The 28,000-nt window shown below is 39.9% G+C and overlaps 2 protein-coding genes across 3 annotated transcripts; both read left to right on the top strand.

Annotated features, from left to right (window-relative positions):
• The first annotated feature begins 57 nt into the window (after positions 1–57).
• Positions 58–4,465, top strand: si:ch211-157b11.8 (fibroleukin). The gene is made up of 6 exons (XM_063911791.1): positions 58–641; positions 1,742–1,937; positions 2,365–2,442; positions 2,521–2,633; positions 2,759–3,021; positions 3,635–4,465. The coding sequence occupies exons 1-6, from the start codon at positions 384–386 to the stop codon at positions 3,975–3,977; spliced, it is 1,251 nt and encodes a 416-aa protein (XP_063767861.1). The 5' UTR covers positions 58–383; the 3' UTR covers positions 3,978–4,465.
• A 13,720-nt stretch (positions 4,466–18,185) lies between these two features.
• Positions 18,186–27,436, top strand: gata2b (GATA binding protein 2b). Of its 2 annotated transcripts, none has more exons than XM_063911350.1 (6): positions 18,186–18,347; positions 18,583–18,981; positions 19,536–20,102; positions 21,667–21,812; positions 24,404–24,529; positions 25,355–27,436. In XM_063911350.1, the coding sequence occupies exons 2-6, from the start codon at positions 18,756–18,758 to the stop codon at positions 25,631–25,633; spliced, it is 1,344 nt and encodes a 447-aa protein (XP_063767420.1). In that variant the 5' UTR covers positions 18,186–18,347; positions 18,583–18,755; the 3' UTR covers positions 25,634–27,436. The 2 variants fall into 2 exon arrangements, with proteins under 2 accessions (XP_063767420.1, XP_063767419.1); XM_063911349.1 differs by having other exon boundaries at positions 21,643–21,812.
• Positions 27,437–28,000: the final 564 nt, after the last annotated feature.

Raw genomic sequence — 28,000 nt, 5'->3', positions numbered from 1 at the left:
AGTTATCTAGGAATCTGAGCCAAAGCAACCTCACTAACAGACAGAGAGCAGGAGAAAGAGGAGGACCCAGAGTGAGATGAACTGAGAGAATTTTTAAAAAAGGAGAAGAGGAGGATGAATGAAGCACAAAGAATCTAGAAAACAAGACAGACGAGGACACCAATAAAAAGACCTAAACAAAAAGGTCAAGTCAGCAAACACTTTGCACCCGAAGGGACAGTTGTTGAGATTTAAAGGAAAGTGAAGTAAACGTTTTATGAAAACTCCAAAAGGAAAAACCTACAGCTGAGAGAAAGAAGGATTATCTGCTGCTGGAAAAAGTGGACCCCTGTTGAACAGTTTGAAACAAAGGTCAGGGCGAGCCTGCATATCTCCATCTTGTCATGATTTCACTCAGTTCTCTCAGTTTGCTTCCTCTGCTGTCGCTGTACGTGGGCGCACTGCTGTCCTCAGATGCATCTCCAGCCTGCACGCACCCTCCCTGTAGGGACATGCTGGTGGCTGCTCCCATCCAGCCCGGGACAGGAGCAGGAGTGGGTAGCGGGGCCTGTGAAGGTCAAACTGGGTCAACAGCCTGCAAGATGGGGGTTTCACTTCCAGCCATCTCAGATGTTCCTCGGAAGTTAGAGGTTCAGCCTAAGGTGAGTGACAACACTTACAGCGTGGTGGAAGTCCACACTTTTATTCACAGATCTTACAAAAATTCTAAGAAAAGCTGGATGATGCTAAACTTAGTATTTACAATGTAACAGTGAGACGTACAGTAGCTGTTGATATGTAGAAAATATGTGATAACATTGTAGAATATTGCAATAATGATATGACTCAGTGTACTCAGTATTGCATTTCATCTGCTTTCAGCATACTACTAAAACAAATTTCGATGTTCAACAAAAAAAAATAAAGGTAATTATTTCCAAAAAATTGTATTGACCAAATTGACTTTGAATTGAACACATACGGTACCAATGAGAAAAAGGTTGTTGTTTAACTCAAAGAAATCCGGGACTTTAATTACACAATCATTTGTAATGTGTTTATTGTGCAAGTTGACATTGCAATGATGATAATAAATGTGCAGCCTTAGTGAGATTGTTCAGAAACATTGATAAACATGTTGAAGCAGAGCTGAGCCCCAGTCAGCTCATGCATGTGTGTCAGAGAGAGTGATCACTGTACTATCAGGCAGAGGTCAGCAGGTCCTTCCTCACGGGACAGTCAATGCACTAAACTTGGCACAACTTGACAGCCATCGAGCAATGACAGTCAGTAATCAAAGAGGAGATAAAATTAGATCTGCTTTAAAAATGTCCTCATCATATGGTTGTGCTGAGCTCATGCAGCAACAGGTGTGTGAGTGTCTACAATGACTGATGTAAGTGTAAGAGAAAGATCGAATCTGACACAAAACGTGCCAGCGAGCAGTGCGTTTTGATTGTGGATTAACCTTTCAAATTTCATTTTCCAGCCAGCCTAATTTCTCAAATTTAAAAACACCTTTAACACAGCATTATTTCACATTTACATTTTGACTAGTCAATTAGATTTAATAGAAAAATATTTCAAGGTCCTGTGTTTAACAGAGGTGTGCTCATAACGTCTTAGAAAGTTCATCAGGCAGCCCAAAAAATGACTAATTGAGCAAAACTGAAGTATTTCAAGACCAAAACAACAACATCTGTCGACTCGTGGAACAAGAAGGGGTCTTCTGAAGTAGTAGCTGTGAGCGCTGTCTTTACAGACTGGAGGTGTGAAAGAGCGTCTGGTTCAGCTGCAGCGCTGCATGCGCTCTCTCCAGGAAACAGGGGGGCCCTGGAGCCATGGGAGCCAGGAGAGCAACTCTCTTGGAGCCATCCTGGCACTGATGGCAGCTGTCCTGACAGAGTGTGACCTCCACTGTCACAGCCAGGCCCTTGGGGCGATGGCCAAACGGCTGGGTGAGTAGTACACACTTGTATCCCCCACCTCTGCAACACCAGACAAACACACACTCAAAAATGCCAGCACAGTCACTCCCCCACACATAGTAAACAGAGGCCTGCTAAGTGTCGGTCATAGGTGAGTGCATAGGAATTTAACTGGACTGAGGAGGATGAGAAAAACTCTGTAAATACACACACACACACACACACACACACACACACACACACACACACACACACACACACACACACACACACACACACACACACACACACACACACACACACACACACACACACACACACACACGTGTGACTTATAATGTTAAGACTTATAGAGTCTTCATATATACTGGATGCCCTCTGTCATGTTTATAAAGACAAAACTTCTATTTTTGATCCATGTGTCTCACTGATAACCTAATCATTCTCTGGGTGACAGAGAGTGCAGCCGTGGGAAGAGAGGGCGAGAGAGACCTGCTGCTTTTCCTCAAGAGCATCACACAATATCCACCCACAGGTAAGGACATCAGGAATGATCAAATGAGTTGTTGCTGATGAATAACCTAATTACAAATGTACTGTGTGTGTTTCTCAGTTGCCCCCTTGGAGAGGTTACATCCTCGGGACTGTGCAGAGATTTACAGGCTCGGCATCAAAGAGAATGGAATCTACACCATCCAGCCTGACCTGCGCATGCCGGCATTGGAGGTATTTCAGATTCACCACACTCATAAAACACAAAGACGGACCCCTACCCCACTAGGGATTTGTATGCTATCTGTGGATCACTCAAATCTAGGCTTTATGACATCAAAGTCTTTGTTTTGGCTCAGGCTAAATGTGACATGGAGATGGCGGGGGGCGGTTGGACAGTGATCCAGAATCGGCGGGACGGCTCACTGGACTTCAACAAGACATGGCAGGAATACCGGGAGGGCTTTGGTGGTCCCCAGGGAGAGCACTGGCTGGGGAATGCAGCGCTGCACGCCCTCACCTCCACTGGCCAACACCAACTTCGCATCGAGCTGGAAGACTGGCACCAGCAGAAACGCCAAGCTACATACAACGTGTTCAAAGTGGCCTCAGAGGCACAGAGGTGAAACTCACACTTTCTGCAAAAGATGGATGGATAAACCATTTTATAGTCTCTGAAGACAGGCATCAATCCAAGATACATTTCATGTATGGAGGGTCACTTAGAGGGAAAGTTCAGATAGTTTGAAGTGGGGTTGTATGAGGTACTTGTCCATTGACCTTCGGTAGATGGCAATCTACAAAACATGGAGCCCCGTATATTGACCAAATAAAAACCCTAATTGTCATCAGGCGTTAGCCGAGATGCATCTTAGCCAATGCTTAACGGCTCTTGTGTTCTCTACAGGGACAGTATAATCAATGACTTATTTAACATAATTTGCCAATACTACCAATACTTCAAACAAGAATACCATGGATACAAAAATCTAGTCCCAGACTAATTGCAAGTCTTTTGTAAGTCACACTTCAAACAGGTAGCCCTGTCCCGTTAATGGTTTTGTAGTGGTATTATACCAATAGTATCACTGCAAGCCTGGTGGTGTGTGTGTGTGTGTGTGTGTGTGTGTGTGTGTGTGTGTGTGTGTTTAACTTGATTTCTCGTTGTAAACAGAGGCTTGGATGTAACAAACAACCATCACAAACTTGTCATGTGTTGCTTCACTTGCTTCCAGGTATCGTCTAACAGCGCGGGAGTACTCTGGTGATGCAGGCAATGCTTTGAGCTACAGCAAACTTTACAACCATGACGGCAGATCCTTCAGCACGGCCGACCGAGACCATGACCGTTACGTAGCTGGGAACTGTGGTCATTACTACGGTGCAGGCTGGTGGTTTGATGCCTGCCTGGCAGCTAACCTGAATGGACAGTACTACCGTGGACGCTACAGTGGGGTGACCAACGGGATCTACTGGGGGACATGGTACATCCTGACAGATGGACGAAGTGGAGAACGCTACTCATTCAAGAGGGTGGAGATGAAGACGAGACCCAGGAACTTTGTAGGGACATCTTAAATAAGGGTGACAGTTCTCACAGATAAGCGTGTTTTCTTTAAGTCAGTGTGGACATCACTTTACTTAGAGCAGCTTTCCAGTCACTTACCAGTTACATGCAGATGGCAGCTAATAGATTCAATAAAAAATACACAAGGAATAATGTTTTAACATTCACTAGCAGATAAGCTACATGCATATTACAATAGTATTTGGTTTGTTAAGTGGCTTCTATCTCGCAACAGCACCTTTCTAGCATTTATTCAGTGATACAAAGAATTGAATAGTGAAAATACTGCCTGTAGAAGACGTTATTGTAATAAATTCTCAGAATGTTTATTGTACATTAAAGATCTTACTGTGGTACTTTAATAAGCACTAAGATGCCTGGGGAGACATTGATCTACAATGTGATTGTTAAAGGTTGTTTTTTTATTGCCACACTTTCACATATGATAAAGATTAACCTGAATCCAATTTGTTCATAAAAGTGAGACTACAAGAATGCATGGATTAAAACTAAAAGTTGTTCAGTGCCCGTACCTGCCTAAAGCTTCATGAGCCATTACATTTTGTCTGCAAAACTCACATGTTTTAGATCAGATGATGCCATGAGTGAAAATGTCTAACTCTCTGAGGGTAAGAGGTCACCCTGCAGGGGGCTCAAACTGGTGGGTGATGCACAGCTCCTCATATTTAAAATCTATCACCAGCTCTTGTGACAGAAAGCCGACAGGGATACAATATCTTTTCCCTGTGTTCGACCTCCACCAATATTAAAATAGAACCAAACCCAAAGTTTAGGGTTTGACAGTAAACAGACAGAAGCCCAGTTTTGGAGAAGCAATTTTTCCCACCTTACCTTGTTCATACTTTCCCAGGTCTAAGCTTGACACAGTAATGCTGAGCGTTAGGATTTTTACCCTGTCATCATACCACGAAACCGCCCTCTGCCCACCACTATCTAGTCAAACACACACAGAAACACACACTCAACCTCACCTGCTTTTTGGAGTTGGCGTCAGGCGGGCGGCTCCCTCTTTGGCTGTGCTTCACAAAGACTTTTCTGGGAGTTTAGAGTTGATGTGTGAGTGCTGAGTTTGGCCATGCACGTGTGATGCTTGTCTGTGTGTGCCAGAAAGTGTGTATCTAGTGTGTGTGTAGATGGCTGCACCTATTTTAGCAGTGTTCACAATGAGCTGTCAGTCCCTCCAACAAGCAGAGTTTCTAATATTAACCAGGGAGGGGGCTCAGCCGGCTCTGATCTGAACACCACGGGCAGAGTCCAGGCCAGCCACGGTATTTCACACACACTACTTATACACACACTGGGATGTGCCCATAGTCATATAGACACACACACACACACACACACACCACACACACACACACACACACACACACACACACACACACACACACACACACACACACACACACACACACACACACACACACACACACACACACACACACACACACACACACACACACACAAAACTTGGTGCTTCTCTCAGCATTAAAGGAGGTGCATGATGGGCTTGACTTCACTAAAACAAGTGCACATTAGAAATAAAAAGGCTTCCATTGAAGATGGTTTGGTCATGCCGCCCTAATTATAGTTATGGAGCAACAAGCTCCTCTTCCACTTGTCTCTGTCACACACACGCACACATAAGTACAAACACGTACACACAAAGCAGACAGTTAAGCATACGTAATCAAAATTAATCATCCATATGAGCCATTATACATATCAGCTTTCTCCTTTGATTGTGTGTGTGTGTGTGTGTGTGTGTGTGTGTGTGTGTGTGTGTGTGTGTGTGTGTGTGTGTGTGTGTGTGTGTGTGTGTGTGTGTGTGTGTGTGTGTGTGTGTGTGTGTGTGTGTGATATGTGTGTCTGTTTATTATTAAAGGTGAAAGGCTATGTTGTGCCCTCTGGTGGCTCTTGATAATACTGAACACTCAGAGAAAAGTTGTGTTTTAGCTGAAGCTAGCTATTAAACTTTGCAGTAGGTCGATTTAGAATTTACGTATTGTCCTGTTGGGCTGAATAAAGTTTTTGTCTCTTTGTCTCGTGGTCTTTTTCCTGAAAAATAATAAATGGGATCGATGCCTCAAGTGCATCCTAATACCTAAAAAAAGGAAAATCATTACTGACGTGGAAATAAATTACTCATATTTACTCCTTGTCATTTTTTACAACGTTGCCCTTCTCTGTCTCGTGTTATCTTCTTATCTCAACGTAACCCCTCAAGAAATACTAATATATAAATGTAATTCCTCATACTCAACTCTGCAGTCACTTTAAATATCAGTCCTATTATTTTCTCCTATCCATCCCTGCTGTTGACATGGGACCAACAGGGGCGCAGGTTAGTGTCACCACAGTATCATGATACAGGTTCTGGAGTTGGGTGATAGACTGCTGTCCCAGGGCCGGACGCCCAGCCTGGGCAACAGTTAGCCAGCACATACCTCCGAGAACCACTGTGCTCCTCTTAGGGAAGTTCCCTTGTGACCTGGGACATTCATCACTGTGTGCCACAAGAAGCAATCAGATTAAAAACGGACATCTTGTTCATTTTTATATCACTTTGTTGATACTCAAAAGGTTCCACACTTAAAGAGGCAGACATTCACAAGATCTATAATCTGGGGATATCATGTGATGGTCATAAACACTTAAAAATACTATTAACAAAATCCAAATACAATTCAATTTCTCCAGACGGTTTGCATCTATTATCTTATCCAACACTACTTCTACACTCCCCCCTAGTGTTTTCAAGTGGTAGTATTGGTGCAGCTGTTGCAAACACAACCAGATTGTACAATGGCAGTTGTTTTTACTTACAGACTCGCCTAGTAGAAACATTTTTTCTGCATTTGCCTTCTTTGCCTTCTCTGTCAACATGTTTGTTTTTTAGAAGGTAGAGTTTTCACAATTCACTGGTTATTCCACTCCCTGAAATGTCTGCCACCTGGGGAATAAGCTCACTCTGGGTGCATTTTGGCAGAGTTTAACAGTTTCCCATCCGTTTAAATATAAGTTCCAATACTTCCTCAGATTTATTTAATTTACAGAGAGGACCTGTGGAGATCAATAGCTGACCAAACAGATGTCATATTAGCAGTTTTAGACCCATCCGCTCACATCTTGGATAACATTTAAGGGGAGACGATGTGCAGCAAGTCAGTCTGTCGCTGTTGAACACCAGGTGGCAATGTTGCTTAGCCAAAATTAGATCTGGGAAATTATTACTCCCTGTCTTGCTGGCCCTTTTACATAAGATACTGTAACTCTGTCACAGGCAGAAACATTTAACAGAAACTAGAGAACAATACATATTGTGCTCCATATGAATAAAACCGTCAAACTGAGTCATGTTTATGTAAAAAATGTTGGGTGGGAATGTTCATGATGTCATCAGTATAGTATATATTAGAGTTACACCACATGTTTAAATAAATCTGTGTTTTTTTGTCTATGTACAAAAAAGACAGCTTTGATTAACAAAATGTTAAAATGCATTTTTGGTGGTTTGATATTTAATCATATAGATTGATTGACCTAAACAACTCATTGCAGTGCTACAGTTCAGGGGCAGCATAGAAATGATGAGGTCAAAGGTCAAAACTTGGACTATATTGCAGAAAGTTTAAGAAATGTAAACTTTTTTTCATGGCCTTTTTTATAACTTCACAATACTGTTTTACTGATTTATGCAGAGTATTCACCGTGCAGGTTCAACACCAGTGAGTCTGCAGCAGAAAAGGAATCAGTGATGTGGCAGCGTTAAAGAGGTGGGAGAAGGTGAGGAGCTTCTTCGGCCTGCTGTCAAATAACTTTTTATTCTTTAATCTGCTCTCATTGTGATAACATGTGATCTGTCGACGATGAGGAGGGGAGGAAGGCTCAGTGGGAGGAAGCAGGAGCGGGTGAGGTTTCAAAGGTGTGTGAGTACAACAGGCCGTTGGAGCCTCCCCCTCCCTGACCACAGGGCCACCGAGAGACAGTATGTGCCTGCTTTTAAAACTGGTCCTGCAGAAAACCAGAGTAATGCAGCGTTCCGTTTGAAACCGGAATTCACCAGAACAAGTGTATCCTGATGTGGTGAGGAGCTGGGGGGAGGAGGGGAGGGGAAGACACAGAGGGCGCCATGAGGCAGCCCTCACTCCATATCTTGTCATTTCTAGATCTCTACAAGTAAGTGAAAAAGGTTTTTTTTCAGGGAGGGGAAGACACCCAAGAGGCTGTTGTGTGTGAAATGTTGCAACACTGAGTAGCAATGGAGTAAGATATTTGTGTAATTGACTCAAAACGTCTGTTTATTGTCTGCTTAATAATAATATACAGTGGTATGCAAAAGTTTGGGCACCCCTTAGGAAAACCACTGCATCAGTTTGTCACTTGCTGAGCTTTTGAAGCAGCAACTTCATTTTAACATATGTTATACCTTATGGTAACAGAAACATCTCAGTAGTGAAATAACTTTTATTGGTCAAACAGAAACATGTTTATGTGCATTCAAACAAAAATAGGCATGTGCATAAATTTGGGCACCCCTAAGAAATAATTCCATTAATATTTAGTATTGCCTCCTTTTGCTGCAATAACGGCCTGTAGACGCCTCCTGTAGCCACAGACAAGTCCCTTAAGCCTGGCAGGTGGTATTTTGGCCCATTCTTCCACACAAAACGTCTCCAGTTCAGTCAGGTTTCTTGGCCTCCGTGCATGGACAGCCTTCTTCAAATAAATCCATACATTTTCAATGATGTTAAGGTCTGGGGACTGGGATGGCCATTCCAGAACATTGTACCTGTGCTTCTGCATGAATTCCTTGGTGGATTTTGATCGGTGCTTAGGATCATTGTCCTGCTGAAAAATCCAACCCCGGCGTAGCTTCAACTTTGTGACTGACTCTAGAACATTCTTGTCAAGAATCTCCTGGTACTGTAAGGAATTCATGTGGCCCTCAACTTTAACAAGTTTTCCAGTACCTGTGCTAGCCACACAGCCCCATAACATGATAGATCCTCCACCAAATTTTACAGTGGGCAACAAGTTCTTTTCATTGAATGCAGTGTGTTTTTTTCGCCATGCATACCTGTTCATGTTATGACCAAATAACTCAATCTTGGTCTCATCTGACCACAGTATTTTGTTCCAAAATGCTTCTGGCTTGTCCAGATGTGCTTTTGCATACCTCATGCGACTCTTCTTGTGATTAACACTCAGGAAAGGCTTTTTGCACATCACCCTTCCAATGAGCTCTTCCTGGTGCAAAGTACGCTGGATTGTGGAACGGTGAACAACTACACCATCAGCAGCCAGATGTTGTTGTAGTTCTCTGGAGGTGGTCTGTGGCTTCTCTGTGACCATTTTCACCATCCTTCGCCTGTGCCTTTCCCCTATTTTTGTCGGCCTACCACATCTTTCCTTCACACGGACTGTTCCTGTGGCCTTCCATTTCACAACTACGTTTCTGACTGTGGAGACAGACAGTTTAAACCTGTCAGATAATTTTTTGTACCCTTCTCCTAATTTATAATGTTGGATTATCTTAGCTTTCAGGTCAGTGGAGAGTTGTTTTGAGGTCCCCATCTTGCCACTCCCTAAGAAAGAACCTAGGCCAGGCACAGCCAGCTATTACCTATGTTAAATAGCCTTTTTCATGATTGGTTCCACCTGTCTTTGTAATTGAAGGTCTAATGAGCTAATCAAAGCAATTTTGTGCAGCAACCTGTCAGCTATAAATCCGTACAGGTGTTGAAATGAATGCTATTTATAAGGGTGCCCAAACTTTTGCACATCCCATTTTTTGCATTTTATTTTATTATAATAAAACTATGTAATGCTACCCTAAGAATTTTGGTCTGCAAAACACTAAAACGTCTACATCTTTGTAGGAAAACAAATGTTGTTGCTGTGATCTTCTATTATAAAGGAAAAGCAAATTGTCATGAAATCTCAGAGGGGTGCCCAAACTTTTGCATACCACTGTACATTTCCCTACATGGTTGTAAATGGTGGCTGTCATAGACTCTAGTGACACTGCGGATAATGGGCTGATGAGAACTCAGTATGATTATGATTAGAAGATTTGGTTTGAATATTCATGATAACAATGTTTTAAACCTTCTTATAAAATGCTTCTCAGAAACAAAATGGGACAGACTAATGGTTGAGGCCTCCTGTTGTAACACCTTTCACCTTTATTGACATATTTTTGAAATGTCACATGCTAACATTAAAAATGTCAAATGTTCAACTTAGTTAGGTATCCTATTTCAGTGTTGTGATTGCAACTAATGTCCACTGCCCCCAAGTGGTCCGAAAGCCAGTTATTGCAGGTGTATGGTAAGTGTAGGTTTTCTGTTTACTGAGAGAAGCAGATCAGTACAGTTTATCTTTTCATGTCAGAGTCATATTCCTGATTTGTAAGAAAAGACAAAAGCTTTTAAAGTCAATCTGTGCCATTGTTAAATATTTGTGTAAGTAAAAGAAGAACAAAAATGTATCCAGGCAGAAATACTGTTTAAAACGTTAATGCCCAGGACAATATTTGGGGATAATGCTTACCATAAGTTGCCCGCTCTGGTTCCAGTTTGTATCAGAGTCTCTGGTGTTGACTGTTTCAAATATAATCCACCACACTGTCACTCTGATATAGAAAGGAGGAGGGAAAAAAACTGTAGCGAGAGGAAAAGGTGATGAGATTGAGAATGCTGATCAGGCAGACCGTATTTCTGAAATCAAAGGATTATCTAGTCTGATAATACAGACTGACACAAACACACATGAAAGGAAACCACCCCGTTAAAAGCAGCTCATCGTAATCCACACCAAATACCAGGAAAGCGTTTGACAATTAATAAACCAACAAACATGCAGAGTGTTTAAAAAAGTATGAAAAATGAGCAGTATGTGTGTGGGTTTGTTTTTCGCGAAACTTTCTGCAAGTGAGAAAGTGACAGAGACGAGAAACACAGCTGACCATTAGGCTGCTTTACCACATCCTTTATACTGAACTACACTTCTAAACACGCACACACGCACGCACGCACGCAGCCTTGGAACTGCAACCCTTACTTGAACAGAGCAAAACAGTAATGTAAGAGATGGATAAGATGTTATGTATTCACTGTGTTTTTGTGTGTGTGTGTGTGTGTGTGTGTGGTGGGTGACAGGCAGGACAGGTTAGCTTTGGAAAATCAGCTTAAGGAGCAAACAGTTCTTCACAGGAGGAGGAGTGTCAGGGGATTTATAGACTCGCAATCACTGAGGATCAAACACAAAGACAAGAGACTAACACACACAAACTTGATCTTGAGACAACACAAAGTACACAGATGCTCTAACAAACTGCGGTAAAGTCTTTGTCACTTATGGTGTGGACACGTTATTATACATCCTTTAGTTCTCGCTGGTAGTAAAGGCCATCAATGTCAACCATTTTCCTCTATGAAACATTGATTTAAATAGTCTGAGTGACTGAAATGAGGAAAAGCAAGCCAAAGTCAGTCCGCCTGAGCTCCATGAAAGCATCGTGGCTATATGGATGTCAACATTAAACAGTTCGTTCAGCACTTTTATCCAGACCAAAGTATATTTTAAAGTCATCACTATCCAGGTAAATAGCTATAGAATCTATATAAAAAGTGGTCTTCGTTGTTGCCTGTTATTTTTTGGAACCAGTGGTGGCACAACAGGATGGAGCTACATTTACGTTAAGTTACTTTAAATTGTAATTTGTTATCTTTTAATATTTTATGCTTGCTTCATGCCTCTTAATTAATATTTTGCCACTTTACTTTTGCTGTAACAATGTAAATGTCCCCTCTTTGGGACTAACAAACGTATTCTGATAAACAAAACAATCTTAGGAAACCAATATGTTACAGTAAACCTTTATGAACTGAAAACACAATGTGTGGGAAAAAATGGAATGCTCCTTAAGTGAACAGCACCATGGTGGTGACCTTTCAATCACAGGTCATTTGAAGTATCAACATCCAAAAGCATATCGACATTTATTAAAAATCTTACATAAAGAAGATATTTGAAAAATGATCATCATGCTGTATTGAAGGAGACTTAACACTAAGGATTGAGACCGTGAACTCATTAGTGTACAAAATACTGAGGTAATAAGTCATGTAAGAAGTGTTGTCATTTTCTCATAGACTTTTATACACTCAGACTTCTCTTAGCACTGTTGTTCTTTGGAAACAATACAGATTTTTTGGCACTTCCACATTAGCTTCACTAGCACACGCACACAGGATCTGGATTCACGTCAAGACAAAATAAAGCCCCGCTGTCTGAAACTGATGAACACACACAGGTTTGAAAAAAGTGGTGTTTTGAATTCTACAACTCCCTGGACAGCTCCGGTGAAGCTGAGTTTGATTGACAGGTTGTTAGTGACAAGGTGCAGTAAACTTTCACTTCCTGCTGCTCTCTGGGCAGGAAGTGAATTAGTGAACCTCTGACCTCTAAAGACTTTGTAAAGACTCCCAAGACTACAACCAGTGAAGGAAAAGATCAAGCAGGGACATTCAGAAGATACTGGAGATACTGGGAACTGTCAGTGAGATAGATAACTAACAGGAGAGTTCACTTTTCGCACTGAGTCCAGTTTGGAAAGTAAGTAAATAAAAAGTATAAATACCGTTTAATACATCATTTCATTTTTTATCACCAGCTATCACACAGTATTCTACAATGTTACACACATTTTATTTGATAAATACTGCTAACATAATTCAGTGCCCTGAATGTGTACCTTTGTACATTTGTACTTTATTTGATTTCATTTTAAATACTATGTGCATACCTTTTAATCTTATAGTGTTATATTTTTTATTTTTAGGGTCTAACTATGCAGCAACTATGTCAATTTCCCCTCTGAGGGACGAATTAAGGAATTCTGATTCTGATAGTTATCTTTAAGCGAAATGGCCAATTTCAGAATAATGTAAATTACATTATTGGATTCCATCACTTTAATGTTGATGTTGTCAAAGGTTAAGATAATGCCAATGACTTTATAAACTGTAAATGTAAATGTAAATGTAGTGTAATATGGATCTGCAAAGTAACTTGCGAATAGAGCCATCAAATAATGTTTTTAATATAAAAGTCCAATATTTGCTCCTATATTTTATTGTAGTAGAAGTATTAGGTAGAGAAAATGTAAACACTTAATGATTAATATACATCACAGTTGTACTTAAACATGGTATTCAAGTAAACAGCAGAATCAGTATGCTCAGTATGCTGTAGACTTGGCTTTCTCAACACTGCCTCCTGTGGACGAGTTCAAGTTTCAGAAAGGATTTACTCATCATAGTATCCCCACCACTACATTGACGGCATGGCTGACAGGTGAGTCAGAATGTCACGTAAAATTAACAAATCTGTCAAATTAAACTGTATGACCATTTAAAATAAACAAAATCATGAAAACATAATTTTAAATGTAAATATTAATAATAATTGAAGTACTTCATTTTATTTATCATGTAATATATTTTTTATGAAAATAACTAAACTTAACATGTTTTTATTAATTAATTAAATGGTGAATCACTTTTAGATTTTGGCGAATCAGGTTTAATTCAATCCAATACACATTTTTAGATTGGGTTATTTTACATACTTTACAGGTTATTTGTAAATGGACATGAAATCAGCTTTGTTTATTTGAATATTTTATTGAGCAAGACAAATTGTTGGTTGTAGGATGTATTCTCAGAGACACCTGAAATATTTAGCCACAGAAACCACAGAACATCTTGAAAGCGCTGCATATTGCATACCACATATTTAGGTTTGTTTGTCTGTTCTCAAGAAAAAGCAATATGTCTGTAAGAATGAATAAAAGGGGTAAGGGAATTTGGATTTCACAAGACAAAAGTGTAACAGGAAAAATGTCATTATAAAAAAAATTGCTGTTCACCACTAACACAGAGTGCTCATAAATAAGAGTTAATGTCAGGCCTGTTTGTTGTCTGCTGTGGGAGGTCTCCATCTATCAAAGCATGACAGCAAAGGTCAATACACTGGTTTAACTAGATCATATAAAGAAAATGGGAAATGCTCTGTCACTGTATAGGTGAAGGAGGAGGAGAAGGAGCACTCCTGGTTGCTTGACTTTATGTTTGACCTTTTTCGGGAAGGAGAACTAATCCTTGAATATAATAGACTGTAAGATATGGAAAATGACTGCGCTGTTATCTCTGTTACCCTGGAGACCATCAGCAGCACCCAGGGCTGCTGCAGCTGCCAAGTTATTAAGCATCCAGTTTGTATATAATGGAAAATACCTTTTCTGCCATAACTGGTCACTCCCCACACACATGCACAATTCTAATAATGAAAAGGCTACTCTTCTTTCTTTGTGCATAACAAGACATCTTTATGTTTCATCTTTGTGTGAAGCAGGCAAATACCATTTTTGTGTGGTAGATGTGTCAACATGTTAACCTTATTACTGTTTATTTAACTCTTAATGTGTACCTTTGTTCAAGACTAACCAGAAAAGGAAGTTCAAGATTTCCAAATAAAATAATTAAATTAAGTCTAGAGGTGTTGAGGAAATTATTGTGAAAAAAAAAAGAGGTGGCATAATGACATATCATAGAAAGACACATTTGGTATGTATGGTATGGTATGTCTGGTTATGATTTGATAATAGTTTTATCAAATAATCTTCCCTAAAAAAGTGCACAATAACGTGCTGCTAATTACAAGTGCACAATAACGTGCTGCCAGATATATTTACAAATGAAAATAAACTAAATAGTACACTTCTCCTATAGCATATGAGTTTAAAATCTCCAGAAAATCTAACATGGCCTGTTAGTAACCAACCGCTTTATACCCGGTTTCATCACGCTTTCTCGCATTTTCAAAATCAGACAGATGAAAACATTATTCAAATATATTTTTCTCCCTGGGTAGAAGTGGCTAAGTCTGTTTAACTCTTATCCAGTCAAATCCAACATGAAAGAAATAAGATCCACAACAAAGAACCGGAACCCTCAGATGGCTCACGCAGATAACCTTAAAAAATAATGGTAAAAGCGAGCTGTATTTATGCTGTCTAAATACATCAAATAAAGACTTTGCACATGCAGGACATTAAACTTGTAAATAATAGCCAACACCATGCTTTCCACCCCGCCATGCAACCCCCTTCCTCTAATCTTTCTATCTATCATTTACACAGATCTGCTCCAGTAAATGATGCATTCCCTGCATTAGATGTATTTGTTGTGCGAGTTTGAAAAGGCGGCGATAATCTGGGAGAGAGAGATAAGAAATGCCATTTATTCCGCGGCACTTTAGAGCCTATTTCCCGGGCCGATCAGCCCCCATTCTCCCCGACACCTTCAGCAGCTCGCTGATAACGATTAGGCTATTTATTATCTTCACAAAGAACAAAGATTAGCCAGCACCGATGAAAAATTACCCCGGGATGGGTTATAATCAGTGGGACCCAAGGATCTCACCAGCATTGGATTTCTCTTTCAATCTGGGGGAGCGACTACACACGCGCGCACAAACACACACACACACACACACACACACACACACACACACACACACACACACACACACACACACACACACACACACACACACACACACACACACACACACACAAACTACGTCAATAAGGAGCTCAGTGCAGAACATAATTATGGCGATACAGTACAAATAAGAATAAATAAAAGTCTGAGCCTAGTACAGTAATGTTACAAAAGAAATCACAAAAAGAATAAAAATACAATATACTTATATTATAAATCATACTTTATATTTTTTCTGCTTCAATTAAAATACAACTACTGTAATAACAAACGTATATATTAATTAAGGTATCTTTTGTCGTTTTTGTTGTATAATATACCATTGTGACATTTCTTTTTTTATCTTTATTATGAGGTAAAAACACTTCCTTTCAGCGTCAGTCCTATAATGACATTCTCAGAGCTGACTGGGCCTGCGACCTCTCTCTTGCTCCATCTCTTGTGTGAGAAAAAGAGCAGTACAAAAAAGAAAGGCGGATTGAATTAATGTCAAATCCTAAAATGGAAGTGGATGTTCGTCGCCGATAAGGTTTTATCGCCACGCCAGATCAAAAGGGCTCACACTCAAAGCATGTATTTCCACATTATCATGCTAATGAGCTCTAATGCTGCCACACTTGTCCCTCCAGTGTGTTCCGCTTTCTTCAGACTATACGCTAGATCTCCTCTTAATACTGCTGGAAAGAAATGGTTGTTTCTGTGTAGCTTAAATAATGACATTCAGTTGCAATCTGACAAAGAACAGATTGATCTAAATATAATAATTATCATCAAGGTTTTTGCTCACCATGCAGCATTAAAGGCAGTTGTAATTAAATAATTTACGCATGAGAAAATACCAATAGATAGATAGATAGATAGATAGATAGATAGATAGATAGATAGATAGATAGATAGATAGATAGATAGATAGATAGATAGATAGATAGATAGATAGATAGATAGATAGATAGATAGATAGATAGATAGATAGATAGATAGATAGATAGATAGAAGATAGAAAGATAGATGGATGGATAACAGGCAATGTACCGCAAATAAATACGAACGTGATCATGAATAATATTAGCAGCACATTTTGGTTTGTTTAAATTTTGTAAACCATTGTAGCTACAACCCTTTAACGTTGTTACTTCATTATTATTATTGTATTTCTTAATCATCAAAGTGGCTACACTACACACATCATGATGAAAAAAGCAAAGGGCTGAGGATCATTGAATTTGGCGTTTGCTGCAAGATGTAGGAAAACAAGAGAAGGCGATAAAACATCCAGTTAGATCCACCTGTGTGACTCAAAGTCAATATCCTCATGGACGTTTTGTGAATATTCGTAGCCTATTTGGCAAATTAGGAATAATAACTTTTGTATTCTTTTGGTAAGCCTATTTCATTTCAGAAAGGTTTTGGCCATGCGTAAAATTCAACTTCATCACATTTCTGAACATGACCTTTTAGATTTCTCAAAGCTACATATAATGTGAGCTATACACTCCAATTAAAAAAAAACTGTTGCATATCAGCAATTTATTTTTCCAGTTGTGTTCATGCAAAGACTGCATTAACTATATAACCGAGATGCTTTGTGCCAAAAAAAAGAGCTTGATTTGAGCAAACGGAATTTTCTAACTTTCTAATCTAATTTGGTCTAATATTCAGTGAGCACCTTGGCAGTAGTTTGCCACGCAGTGCTTGTTGGCCTGTTCTTCGAAATCACAGCAGCTTCAGGAGGATACAGCAATGATGTATTATTAATGCTGCAGCACAAAGTAAATATCAGTGTCCTTCCTCGAGTTCATCCACTGGGACTGCAGCAGACTCCGGGCAACCCCCGTCTCTCTCTCCCTCCTTACAAAAAGTTCATGTCCTGATTCAGTTTTTTTCTCCCTCTCTAAAATGCACTGACGTCATGAAACGGCGTCAAGCAGGCGGGAGTGACGGCTGCACGCGCTCCTCTTCAATTATTGTCTGTCAATCATACGCGCGAGGGAAGAGAGAGACTGAACTTTTAACTCGACCAACAGAAATCAGGACAGTAAAAAAACAAAACAAAAAAACACTCTCACCCATCATAATAACAAGTATATTAAACCTAAACAACTAAAAGGTGAACATTCCCAAACATTTAGTAAACTGATGGAAGTTTCCTTAAAGCATCTCCATGCAGTAGAAACATGCAGTCAGACTGAACGTCGTGCATATTACTGATAGGTAGTTGTAGCTGCTGTGTGTACATGTAAGTGTCTCTTTCCTTTCAATGTTACCACAGATAGCCTGTATTTCTTTGTATAATCATTTTCCTGTGGTTCCATGTTGTGCCATTACGAAAAATAGTCACAGCTAGTCCAATAGGCTATAGGGAAATAAGCTTTGAAATGTTTGTGAACAGCTTATTTGAATATATATATATATATATATATTGTTTCAGACACACCTTCAATATCATAAGCTAAAACAAGGTGATGATATTTGCTAAGATATGTCTCTACATGAGTTATAAAAAAGCATCTTAGTGGTTTTCTGGTGTGGGGAACCGCCTCTGAGGTTTTGCAGAGGTGCTTTGCAATTGGCTGAGTCAAAGCTTTAATGGAGACTCCGCCCATGAGCTTGAAAAGCCTGCCCCGCGCTGTCAGCCACGCCATACGTGTTGCTTTAAGTCCCAGTGGACGGAGTTTACTCTGACAACCCAGCCGACTACAGCAGAGGACCTGCAGCAGTGAAAAGAGGATAGTTTTCCAAATAGGTGAGAGCTGATCGGACGCTGTGGATAAAATATCCCTAGAAAAGGTACGGCCTGGTTCTGTTATTGTTCATGATGAGTATCGCATTGGGTATAATGATTGTCTGGTGCATTGGGTTGTGGCGGAGAGTGGTGAGTGAGTGATGTGATAATAAATATGTTTCGGTGGGCATTTTAAATCTTAAATTGCATCACTACATGCACCACATGAGCAGGGCGTTTTTTTAAAAACGGGTGCGCAACACTGCTGCATTTCAAATAGTAACATAATGCTTCTTGCAGGTTTCCAGTGTCAAACTCGAATCGGTGTCCGGGAGAAGAGAGGAATTTAAGTCAGAGGAACACAAACAAAGTCACCAACTGTAAATGGACACTTAGAGTCTCGTAAGGACATATTAGATCACCCCACTGGATATTCGTTTACTCTGCACAGCTCGCCACAGCTCGCCACAGAGATGGATGTGGCTGCTGATCAGCCCCGCTGGATGCATCACCACGCCGTGCTGAACGGACAACACCCTGACTCTCATCACCACGGCTTGGGGCACAACTACATGGAGCCCACGGCTCAGCTCCTGCCTCCTGATGAGGTGGATGTTTTCTTTAATCACCTGGACTCACAGGGAAACCCGTACTACCACAACTCTGCCCGGGCCAGAGTGACCTACAGCCAAGCGCACGGTGAGCTGAGCCACAACACAAGGGTGCAACTTTAGTTAAAGCACAGGCTGCAAGACAGAAACAGAAATGATACTTTTTAAATATTAAATATAAGGCTATGAACTGTAAAAAGTAGAGTTGAATTGAGTAGCCCTTTGTTCGGAAATCGATTACATATGTTTTTATTTTTTTAACTGACTCAGATTATGTGACAGTTTTCTGCCGTTTCAACGTTGATTAAATGTTTACCATTTGTCTGACCTAATGTGTAAATATACTGCTAGAGGTTCAAATATTTTGAGGAATTCTCCCGAGTAAACAAATGAATAAAAGTACTATTACGAAAATGTGCATATGTACAATTTAGGATCATGTTAAATGCGTATTTTAAATAAGGAAATACTCATTTGATTGTAAATATCTTTGTGAATTTTTTATTTTTTTACTAATTAAATGAGGACAATGTGCAGACAATCAACACGTCTCTTATTTGCATCCAAATACCATACACTAAATCAGCATGCATGTCATTGCCTTGTAAAAAAAATAAACAAACGTTTTAATCTTTTTTCCAGCTCGTCTGACTGGACCTCATCTCATCCACAGCCCGGGGATCTCATGGCTGGACGGAGGGAAAGCAGCCCTGTCTGCTCACCACCACAACGCCTGGGCTGTCAGTCCCTTCAGTAAGCCCAGCCTGCACCACCCGGGCTCCGCGTCCCCCGGCGGCCTCTCTGCGGTCTATCCGTGCAGCAGCAACTCAAACACGGTCTCCGCTTCCTCGTTAACGCCGCCGTCTCACTCCAGCCCGCATCTGTACACATTCCCCCCTACTCCCCCTAAGGACGTATCACCGGACCCGGGGGCCGCCTCTCCACCGGCCTCTAGAATGGACGAGAAGGACCCTATCAAATACCAAATGTCGTTATCCGAGGGAATGAAGATGGAGGGCTGCAGTCCACTGAGGAGCAGCCTGGCCTCCATGAACGCACAGAACCCCCCTACTCACCATCCCATACACACGTATCCCACATACTCTCTCCCGTCGCATGAGTACGGCAGCAGCCTGTTTCACCACGGCAGCCTGCTGGGAGGATCCTCCAGTTTCTCCAGGAACAAAGGCAAGACACGATCCTGCACCGGTGAGTCACCCTGAAAAGACAGTAGGCCTATAGTAAAAATAAAAATATATTACAGCTCGAAAATATTAAGACAGTATTTGGAGTTAGAAGCTGTGCAAGTTTATTTAACCATCTTATCTCTGCTGTGCTATAGTCAGTGGCTATTAAACTAAACTAAAACTACAGTACACAATTACAAAGTAACTTCATGCATTTGTAAATTACCGTGGTGCAAAGTTTATTTTTTGTGCAGCAATGCATCGTTTGGTTTTGCCACATTTCTAATTGAGAAATGAATCTATAAATATTCATATAAAACGATTATTTACTTTTCCTTATGACACAATAACATTATAACAGAGAAAATAGAATGTTAATTATTTAAAGGGTAAAACATTTACCAATCAAATCAAATCCCCCAATGAGAAAGCTTTTTTTCTGTCATCAAAGATTTTCTCCAGATTTACTGAATCATTCATTGTTTAAAAAGCTAACATACTGTAAAAGCAATTTAATGTAAGTGTAACTGGATTAATTTTCTTTTGATTTATGTAAACACAACTAGCATTATATGCAGGCTTTGATTATAGCATCACCAAGCTGCTTTTGATTGATTTAGAAGAATAACAAATAAAATAGATCTGTATTTATTTTTTCAAAAAATGTTTGCAAAGGCCTTAGCCTGCACTCCACAGTCCTCTCACACAAAGCCACTTTGATAATCCTCTTTGTTAACCGTAACTGTGTAATTACGCCTGAGCTGGCTGCAGCAGAACAGTGAGCTGGAACCAGCCCAGAGGTGTGAAAGGAAGATCCACCGGCGCACAGAGCCAAGAACCTCAGTATTTAGGCTAGGAGTCACATCTCTGTTACAAGACATTAATACATTGTCCTGATTCTACTTTGATTACAGACAGGAGTCTCCCAGCCTGATTGAGTTTAGTTTGTTAACAAGGAAATATGTGTAGGATAACATAAACTCACTTTTAATAAATTGTTTTTAATGGAAAATAATAAAATGTAGGTTTACGACTTTTACAGAAGTTAGAGGATGATTACTTTTAAATGGCATTGCTTGCTCCAGGTGGTTTTACCAGGCGTACATTTTGTAGAAGTGAAGCTTTGTTGTTGAACTGATGTTTAAGAAATAGAGGTTTTTCCGCACAGTGGAAATATACTGTATTTACTGATTGTAGAGCAAAGTCTTCTTAAACTTTAAGCTGTTTTGTACTTCTGATAATGCACAACTCGAACAGATAAAATTTGTGGTATTGATATTAAATTGAATGTTACTAAATTATATTCTAGTCACATTCAGACGCCATTGCTTTCTCCTCACTCTCATTAACACAGAGTGTTGAAGGTGCTTTGTGAAATCTAATGTGCCCCCACACATCTGAGTGCATGCATGCATAACTTATTGAGGGGAGAATGTAAGAATTAGTTAGAAAAGATAATTAACACAATTTATAGATCCATGCCCATACTCAAAATCATCGAATTTTACCAAAAAACATGAGTTGGAATTTGTAATCAGTCAGATATACATTTGATTTCACAGACGTCACTGTGTATTCTTCTTCAGAGGGGCGTGAGTGTGTGAACTGCGGAGCCACCTCTACACCTCTGTGGAGACGGGACAGCACTGGGCACTACCTGTGCAACGCCTGTGGGCTGTACCACAAGATGAATGGCCAGAACAGACCGCTAATCAAACCCAAACGAAGACTGGTAAGTCCCACCAGTGTGTGTGTGTGTGTGTGTGTGTGTGTGTGTGTGTGTGTGTGTGTGTGTGTGTGTGTGTGTGTGTGTGTGTGTGTGTGTGTGTGTGTGTGTGTGTGTGTGTGTGTGTGTGTGTTGATGGTGGTGGTGGTGGTGGCAGTAAATAAAAGGGTGTAAGAAGGAGGGAGAGGGGGGAGGTACAATTCCAGGAAAGTTATATTTTCCCAAACAGTTTCCAGGAATTGTGCTTCGTGCTCACCTCTTGCTCGAGCTGTTAGCAGAGAGGGACTATCCGTGTTGTTTCTCTTATCATTATTACTTCTACTTCTGATTCTGTCATTGATAGCAGGGCCAGCTCTGCATCCCTGAAAAAAAAACAGGGCCTTGCTTGACAGCTTACGCTCATATTGCTGCTGTGTTCAGGTTTTTCTGTTTATTGTTTGTAGGGGGAGTTGATTAAGTCAGTATGTGTCCAGTGTAAACCACTAACTGCAAATCTGAATTTCCAAATCTCAAATAAACTCAATGATTAATGTTCCAACATTTTTGGTTGAATAAACCTTTGAAATAAATAAAACAAAAAAAGCTGTGAAAAAACTTTGTCACAAAGCTGGAGACAGGTCTGTTTTTAAAGTCACAAGAGGGACATTATGGATTTTTGTTTTGTTTTTTAAGGACAGCCTGTCCTCATGTAAAAATGGCAGAGCAGTTTGGGAGTTATTTTCCATTATGAACTGCTTCAAATATCAGTGTTGCTGGGAGTAGGTCTGACAGCTCAGGTCACACTCATCAAACAGAACTTTTAAACACATAAAGTAAGCCGATGCAATACCTAACCTAACATAGTTAGGGGAGTCACATTGTTAGGGGTTGAAATCTATTTGAATTAAATACCTTAAAGCCATGCATACAAATATATATATAAATACATTATGTTGCATGATCATTTTGACATGGTTGGGACCTTGGGGAAAATAATAAATGAAATAAAAAAATAATTATTACTTTTAGATCATTCTCATTATAATTGGAAAATAATATGCAGCCCACTGTAACCATGTGTAGGAAGACGCAGCTTTGAAAAGGACAGTTTTCCAGTGAGTGTATTTTGTGTAGCCTATAATATTGTAGGCAGTGGGCCATCAGACTTTTGTACAAGGACTTATGGTTATGGTTATAAAAATAAAATATTATGAAGGAATCATGGATGAATGGAATTGGAATAAACGAGTCAACAGTATCAAAAGCAGCCTTTTGAGCTCAAAGAAGCATTTTATAATCTGATGCGCAGACGCACCATAAAAGTGCACTACTTTACACTCATTCAAGGAGAAAACGATCAACCGAGAAAAGGCTTCCGGTTAAAAATGAGATAAGACTACCCGAGAAAAATAATAATGATAAATACTCACAACAATAATCAACCATAACGATCAGTTTGAGACAAACTTTTTTGAATTCACTCAACCGCAGTGTTAGTTGACGCATGCGGGATGATGTGAGTGTACATCGCTGCGAGAAGCAGTTATACATCTATCGATGCTGACGTGCAGACCGTCAATGCAAACAGCTGTGTGTCTAAAACAAAATCTACGAGCGTTTTTTTCCCGGTGTCTGTTAGCTCTAATAGTATATACTACAGACATATATCAGGCCTGGTTTCCATGCGGCTCGGCTGGAGCTCACAGGGCTGCAGTGTCTAGTGTTCAGCGCAGCCCTGCAGTTGTTTCCTATCCGGATATCTGACCGATCCAGATAAAGCAGCGGGGCCAGCGCCTGCTTCCTGCTGCGGCCCCCTAACTATAGGCTCGGACCTCCTTTCATAGTGGTCAAGCTCTCCGTCCATAACAGAGAAAGTACAGCTCAGTTAGCAATTTAAAAAAGGGGATTGGGAAAGTTATGGAAGCTGAGGTTTGACCTATAAGACCATGGGCACATGATTTTCAGAGAACTAAAACCCTTTGGGATAGTAATTATAAAAATATCTAGGTTATTTCATGTTTTGATAGATAATACCTTGATAAGAACATTTTGACTCAGATGCAAGATAAATGCACTTGGAAATTAGACCTAACTCAATTAAAGCATCAAATAATGAGGTGTTAATTTCCCTTAAAACCCTCCGGCTATTTCTGCTCCTCTCAGCATTTATAACCGGGAAACTTAACTAAGCTGTCTGCATGTGAATTTATTTATTTGAAATCTACCGTCTCCCACAAACTCATTGTCTTCAAATCAACTATTTCAGATTTTTGATTTGATTGATTAGTGATGTGACACTCCCACAGATAATTAATTAGTAACAATGGAAAAAATCAATTAATCGTTTTTCAAGTTTTGTACCAGTTTATGATAGTTATTGGAAAATTATATTATCTGGGAGCTTGTAATCAGCAAGTCCAACAATAAATAATATTTAAAAATATATATATACTATATATATATATATATATATATATATATTTGTTGCCCTAATGTCATAAAATGTACTTGTCCCATACGTTGCACATACTGTATGTACAATGTATGTATTCCTGAAGTGAACTTTGCTTTGTCTCTTGTTCGGTTGAGCTCTAATCAAAGCTTGAATCTTTCCACAGTCTGCTGCCAGACGAGCAGGCACCTGTTGTGCTAACTGCCAGACGACCACCACCACACTCTGGCGGCGCAATGCAAATGGAGACCCAGTGTGCAATGCCTGCGGCCTCTATTATAAACTGCATAACGTAAGTCTTTGACTGCTGATCACAAAGTTGGGCCCTGTCAGGGTCAAGTAGACGGGAAGTAGGCAGGCAGGTCACACAGATTGTTGAAGGATAAGAGAGGCAGAATGAAAAAGAGAGAGAGAGCAAGAGAGAGAGAGAGAGAGAGAGAGGGGAGGCTGTTTTACTCTCAGACACTGTTGTGGACTCGTTGGTGTTTTCTTTCTTTGTGCTTTATTGTTTCCATGGTAGGCGTAATCCCCTTGAGAGTCACAATGGTGGGACTGTTGTTGAGAGGGACTGCCATTAGGGTCCATATGAATAGCATTAAGGATGGAGGCATCAAAATAGATGTAGATGTACTACGGATGAATGTGAGGATTTTATATTTTTCCTATTGTAAACAAATCCTTTATCAAATACTACAAACAAAATAGTCTTTGTGCATTAAGAGCCTGGTATAACTTATTGCTTCGTTCAACGGGCCAAAAATAAACAAAAAAACAACAAAACAAAAAACCCACGAGCCACACAGTTACACACACCATTGTAGAGCCAGATATGCTTTAGTTTTTGAGTAACATTTTCTACAAACTACAGTGCCCAGCTGTTTTTGGACAAAACATACAGTTTATAGTATTTGAAAATATAATGCACACTTGTAACCCAATTTTAAAGAATGACATACTTCATAGGAGCCATTTGATGTAGGGCCTTAGAGGAAGTCGGAGAGCAAGAGATGGATTCATGCGTAGTTGGATTTGGTATTTGTTGACATAATCTGGATTTTAACTTTCCCTCCAAACCTTACAACACCACTCACCCCTTCACTTCTCCCTCTCTACACAGGTGAACCGGCCTATGACCATGAAAAAGGAGGGAATACAGACACGCAACCGGAAAATGTCCAACAAATCAAAAAAAAGCAGGAGGGGCTGCGACAGCTACGAGGAGTTTTCCAAAAGCCTGCACGACAAGAGCTCTCACTTCAGCTCTCTGGCCGGACACATGTCCATGAGCCACCTACCGCCTTTCAGCCACGCTGGACACATGCTTCCCACGCCCACCCCCATACACCCCTCCTTTGGGCACCCACACCACTCTAACATGGTGACGGCCATGGGCTGAGAGGGGACAACATGTAAGAACACTGGGGGAACCTGAGATGTTGTGTGAGCGGGGAGGAGGGTCTCACTAGAGGACAGTGTGTACAATGTTAGTGACATGCAGTTTGTTTGTCTTCATCCTGATTGTGTCTTGATTGATTACGCCATGGTATTTTGGAGAGCAGATGTATCGTGGGAGTAAATGACCTTTTTACTTCTTAACTATAGGTACCTATTTTGGTGGAGGAAGACAGAGAGGAGGTTTCTGCTTATCGTATGCCAGGCACCCACCTCTAAACTCAAAAATGTTGTTGCAGCTCATAGTTCTGTCCCCACTGACAGACGGGCTGACTGCAGTGTGTCTCAGTATGTGCCGAACAGGTTTATATTAACTGTGAATATTGTAAATGTGTAAGAACGAAGGGGACGTCCCCAGCAAGGTAGATGACCTTTGAAACGTTAAATGATAATATGCTGGATTTTTTTGCTTATGGACAGTTTTAAAGGAATTTTCACAAAGAAAAGCAAACAACAAATGTTTATGAATACTAATTTGACACTGTTTATTATAATTATTTGTTATTATAATTATTATTGTTATTCAGATAATTTATTTTCAATGATTTTCTTTCTTTTACTATATCCCCTGAAGCATAACATGGATACTGTTATCCCAGTTATGAATATATTTTTAGCTGAAGCGCTTTCTTTGAGCTGGTCAACATTTATATGTAAGAAATAAAAAGATAAAGTTTATTATTTCATCTGCTCCTTCTATTCAATGATGAATAATTAAGTATTCATATTAAGAATAGCTACAGAAATTCATTTGGCTAATTTTACTCTCCTACATATTACCTAATACCTAAGTCAAGGTACCATGCCGAAGGCATACAAATAACCCTCTTCATAAAGGCACCATAAAAAAAAGCTACAATGTCGGTAACACTTATTTGTTTCTTTTACCATTATAATAACTATCTTTAGTTTATATTCTGTGCATCAAATGATCTCTATCTTTCTATACACCTCTTTTTCTAGATGGATACATTTGGAGAAATATGCTTATATGCTTTCTTGCACGTTAAGAAGGTTGACACAACTCTCATTTTGTATGGTAAATATGAAGCTATAACCAGCAGCTGGTTAGCTTAGCATAAATACTGAAAACAGAAAGGTCTGTATTGTTCCAAAGGTAAGACAATGCAACAACAACAATCTATAACTTATTTGAGCTAATTCAATGAAGTCACAGAAGTTGCTGTGCTGTGCCAAGAAATGCATATATATACTATATGCCTCCATAAAACCAAAAGGCATTGCATTTAAATTTAGTTTTTTGCATGGATTAAACAAATACACTTTGGGGGTGCTTAATGGTATATTTTGTACATTTTTTTTAAAGCTCCCTGCTAGCGTAATCAAGGCTTCATGAGCTAACCTAACTGTCTGTAGGCTGTTGTTTCATATTAACCGTACAGACACGAGAATGGTGTGAACATTTCCACTTAAATGACAGCATGAACATATTAAAGCGTAGCTCACAAAATGTCTGCCTATTCCTCTAAGAGTCTTTGGGGTATAAACCACTTTACCTTCAGATGGTGCTAATGTAAAGAACACCTTTGCAGCTGAACGAGGGAAATAAGCTATGTATTGTACACCTTTCTATTAGTCTATCAATATATCATGCCTTTGATCGACTCTTCTACCATACTGCCAGAGTATCCATGCTTACTGTTTGCTACCTGTCACAAAAAGCTTTAAAAAAAGCCTGGTTGCCATTGCATACTGTTGATAATAAAGAAACCATAAACAACTTGCAGTGAGGACTGAGAACACCTATTTTTCTTTTGACGGTTTCTAAGAAACATCTTCCCATTAAGTCCACTATTATTAAACTGACAAAGACTCGTGTTCATTGTGTGGGCGGGACATGGAAGGGCTTTGGTCACATTCAAACTTCTTTGGTATCATAAGAAGTAGTTTCTCTCTTCTGCTTTCAGGACAACCTATATAAAGATAGTTAATTATTCAATGTAACAGTTGTAACCCTTGTTGACATGGACCACCATTTTCTAATGAACAGGTGACTTCACTGAGCAGTGCAGATTAGTGATGTTGACAAAAATTGAGCAGGTTGAGCCATATGTTCTCCCACAATTACTTAATCAGTTACATCTGCTCATTGGGTAATACTTTTACGAAATCGACCTTCTCATCTGTTACATAATGCTATTGTTACATAAGACATTTCCTCTGACAACCTATTAACGATGTGACCTATATTTTAGATCATAGCTGACCATTTTCCTTTTTTCTTTGGAGATATTTAAATGTAAGTTTCCTCTTTTACATCAGTTCCCGTCATTGTCATAACCATTAAGCT

This window comes from Eleginops maclovinus, chromosome 20 (assembly GCF_036324505.1).
Source record: "Eleginops maclovinus isolate JMC-PN-2008 ecotype Puerto Natales chromosome 20, JC_Emac_rtc_rv5, whole genome shotgun sequence".
In the NCBI taxonomy this organism is placed as follows: Eukaryota; Metazoa; Chordata; class Actinopteri; order Perciformes; family Eleginopidae; genus Eleginops; species Eleginops maclovinus.
This window is presented reverse-complemented; position numbering and strand designations above follow the sequence as displayed.

Bases quoted from the DNA above. Each gene is read 5' to 3' on its own strand.
- si:ch211-157b11.8 (XM_063911791.1), top strand. From the start codon at position 384: ATGATTTCACTCAGTTCTCTCAGTTTGCTTCCTCTGCTGTCGCTGTAC. The intron at 642-1,741 runs GTGAGTGACAAC...CTGTCTTTACAG, and splicing joins AGTTAGAGGTTCAGCCTAAG to ACTGGAGGTGTGAAAGAGCG. The intron at 2,443-2,520 runs GTAAGGACATCA...TGTGTTTCTCAG, and splicing joins CACACAATATCCACCCACAG to TTGCCCCCTTGGAGAGGTTA.
- gata2b (XM_063911349.1), top strand. From the start codon at position 18,756: ATGGATGTGGCTGCTGATCAGCCCCGCTGGATGCATCACCACGCCGTG. The intron at 18,982-19,535 runs GTGAGCTGAGCC...TCTTTTTTCCAG, and splicing joins GACCTACAGCCAAGCGCACG to CTCGTCTGACTGGACCTCAT. The intron at 24,530-25,354 runs GTAAGTCTTTGA...CTCTCTACACAG, and splicing joins TCTATTATAAACTGCATAAC to GTGAACCGGCCTATGACCAT.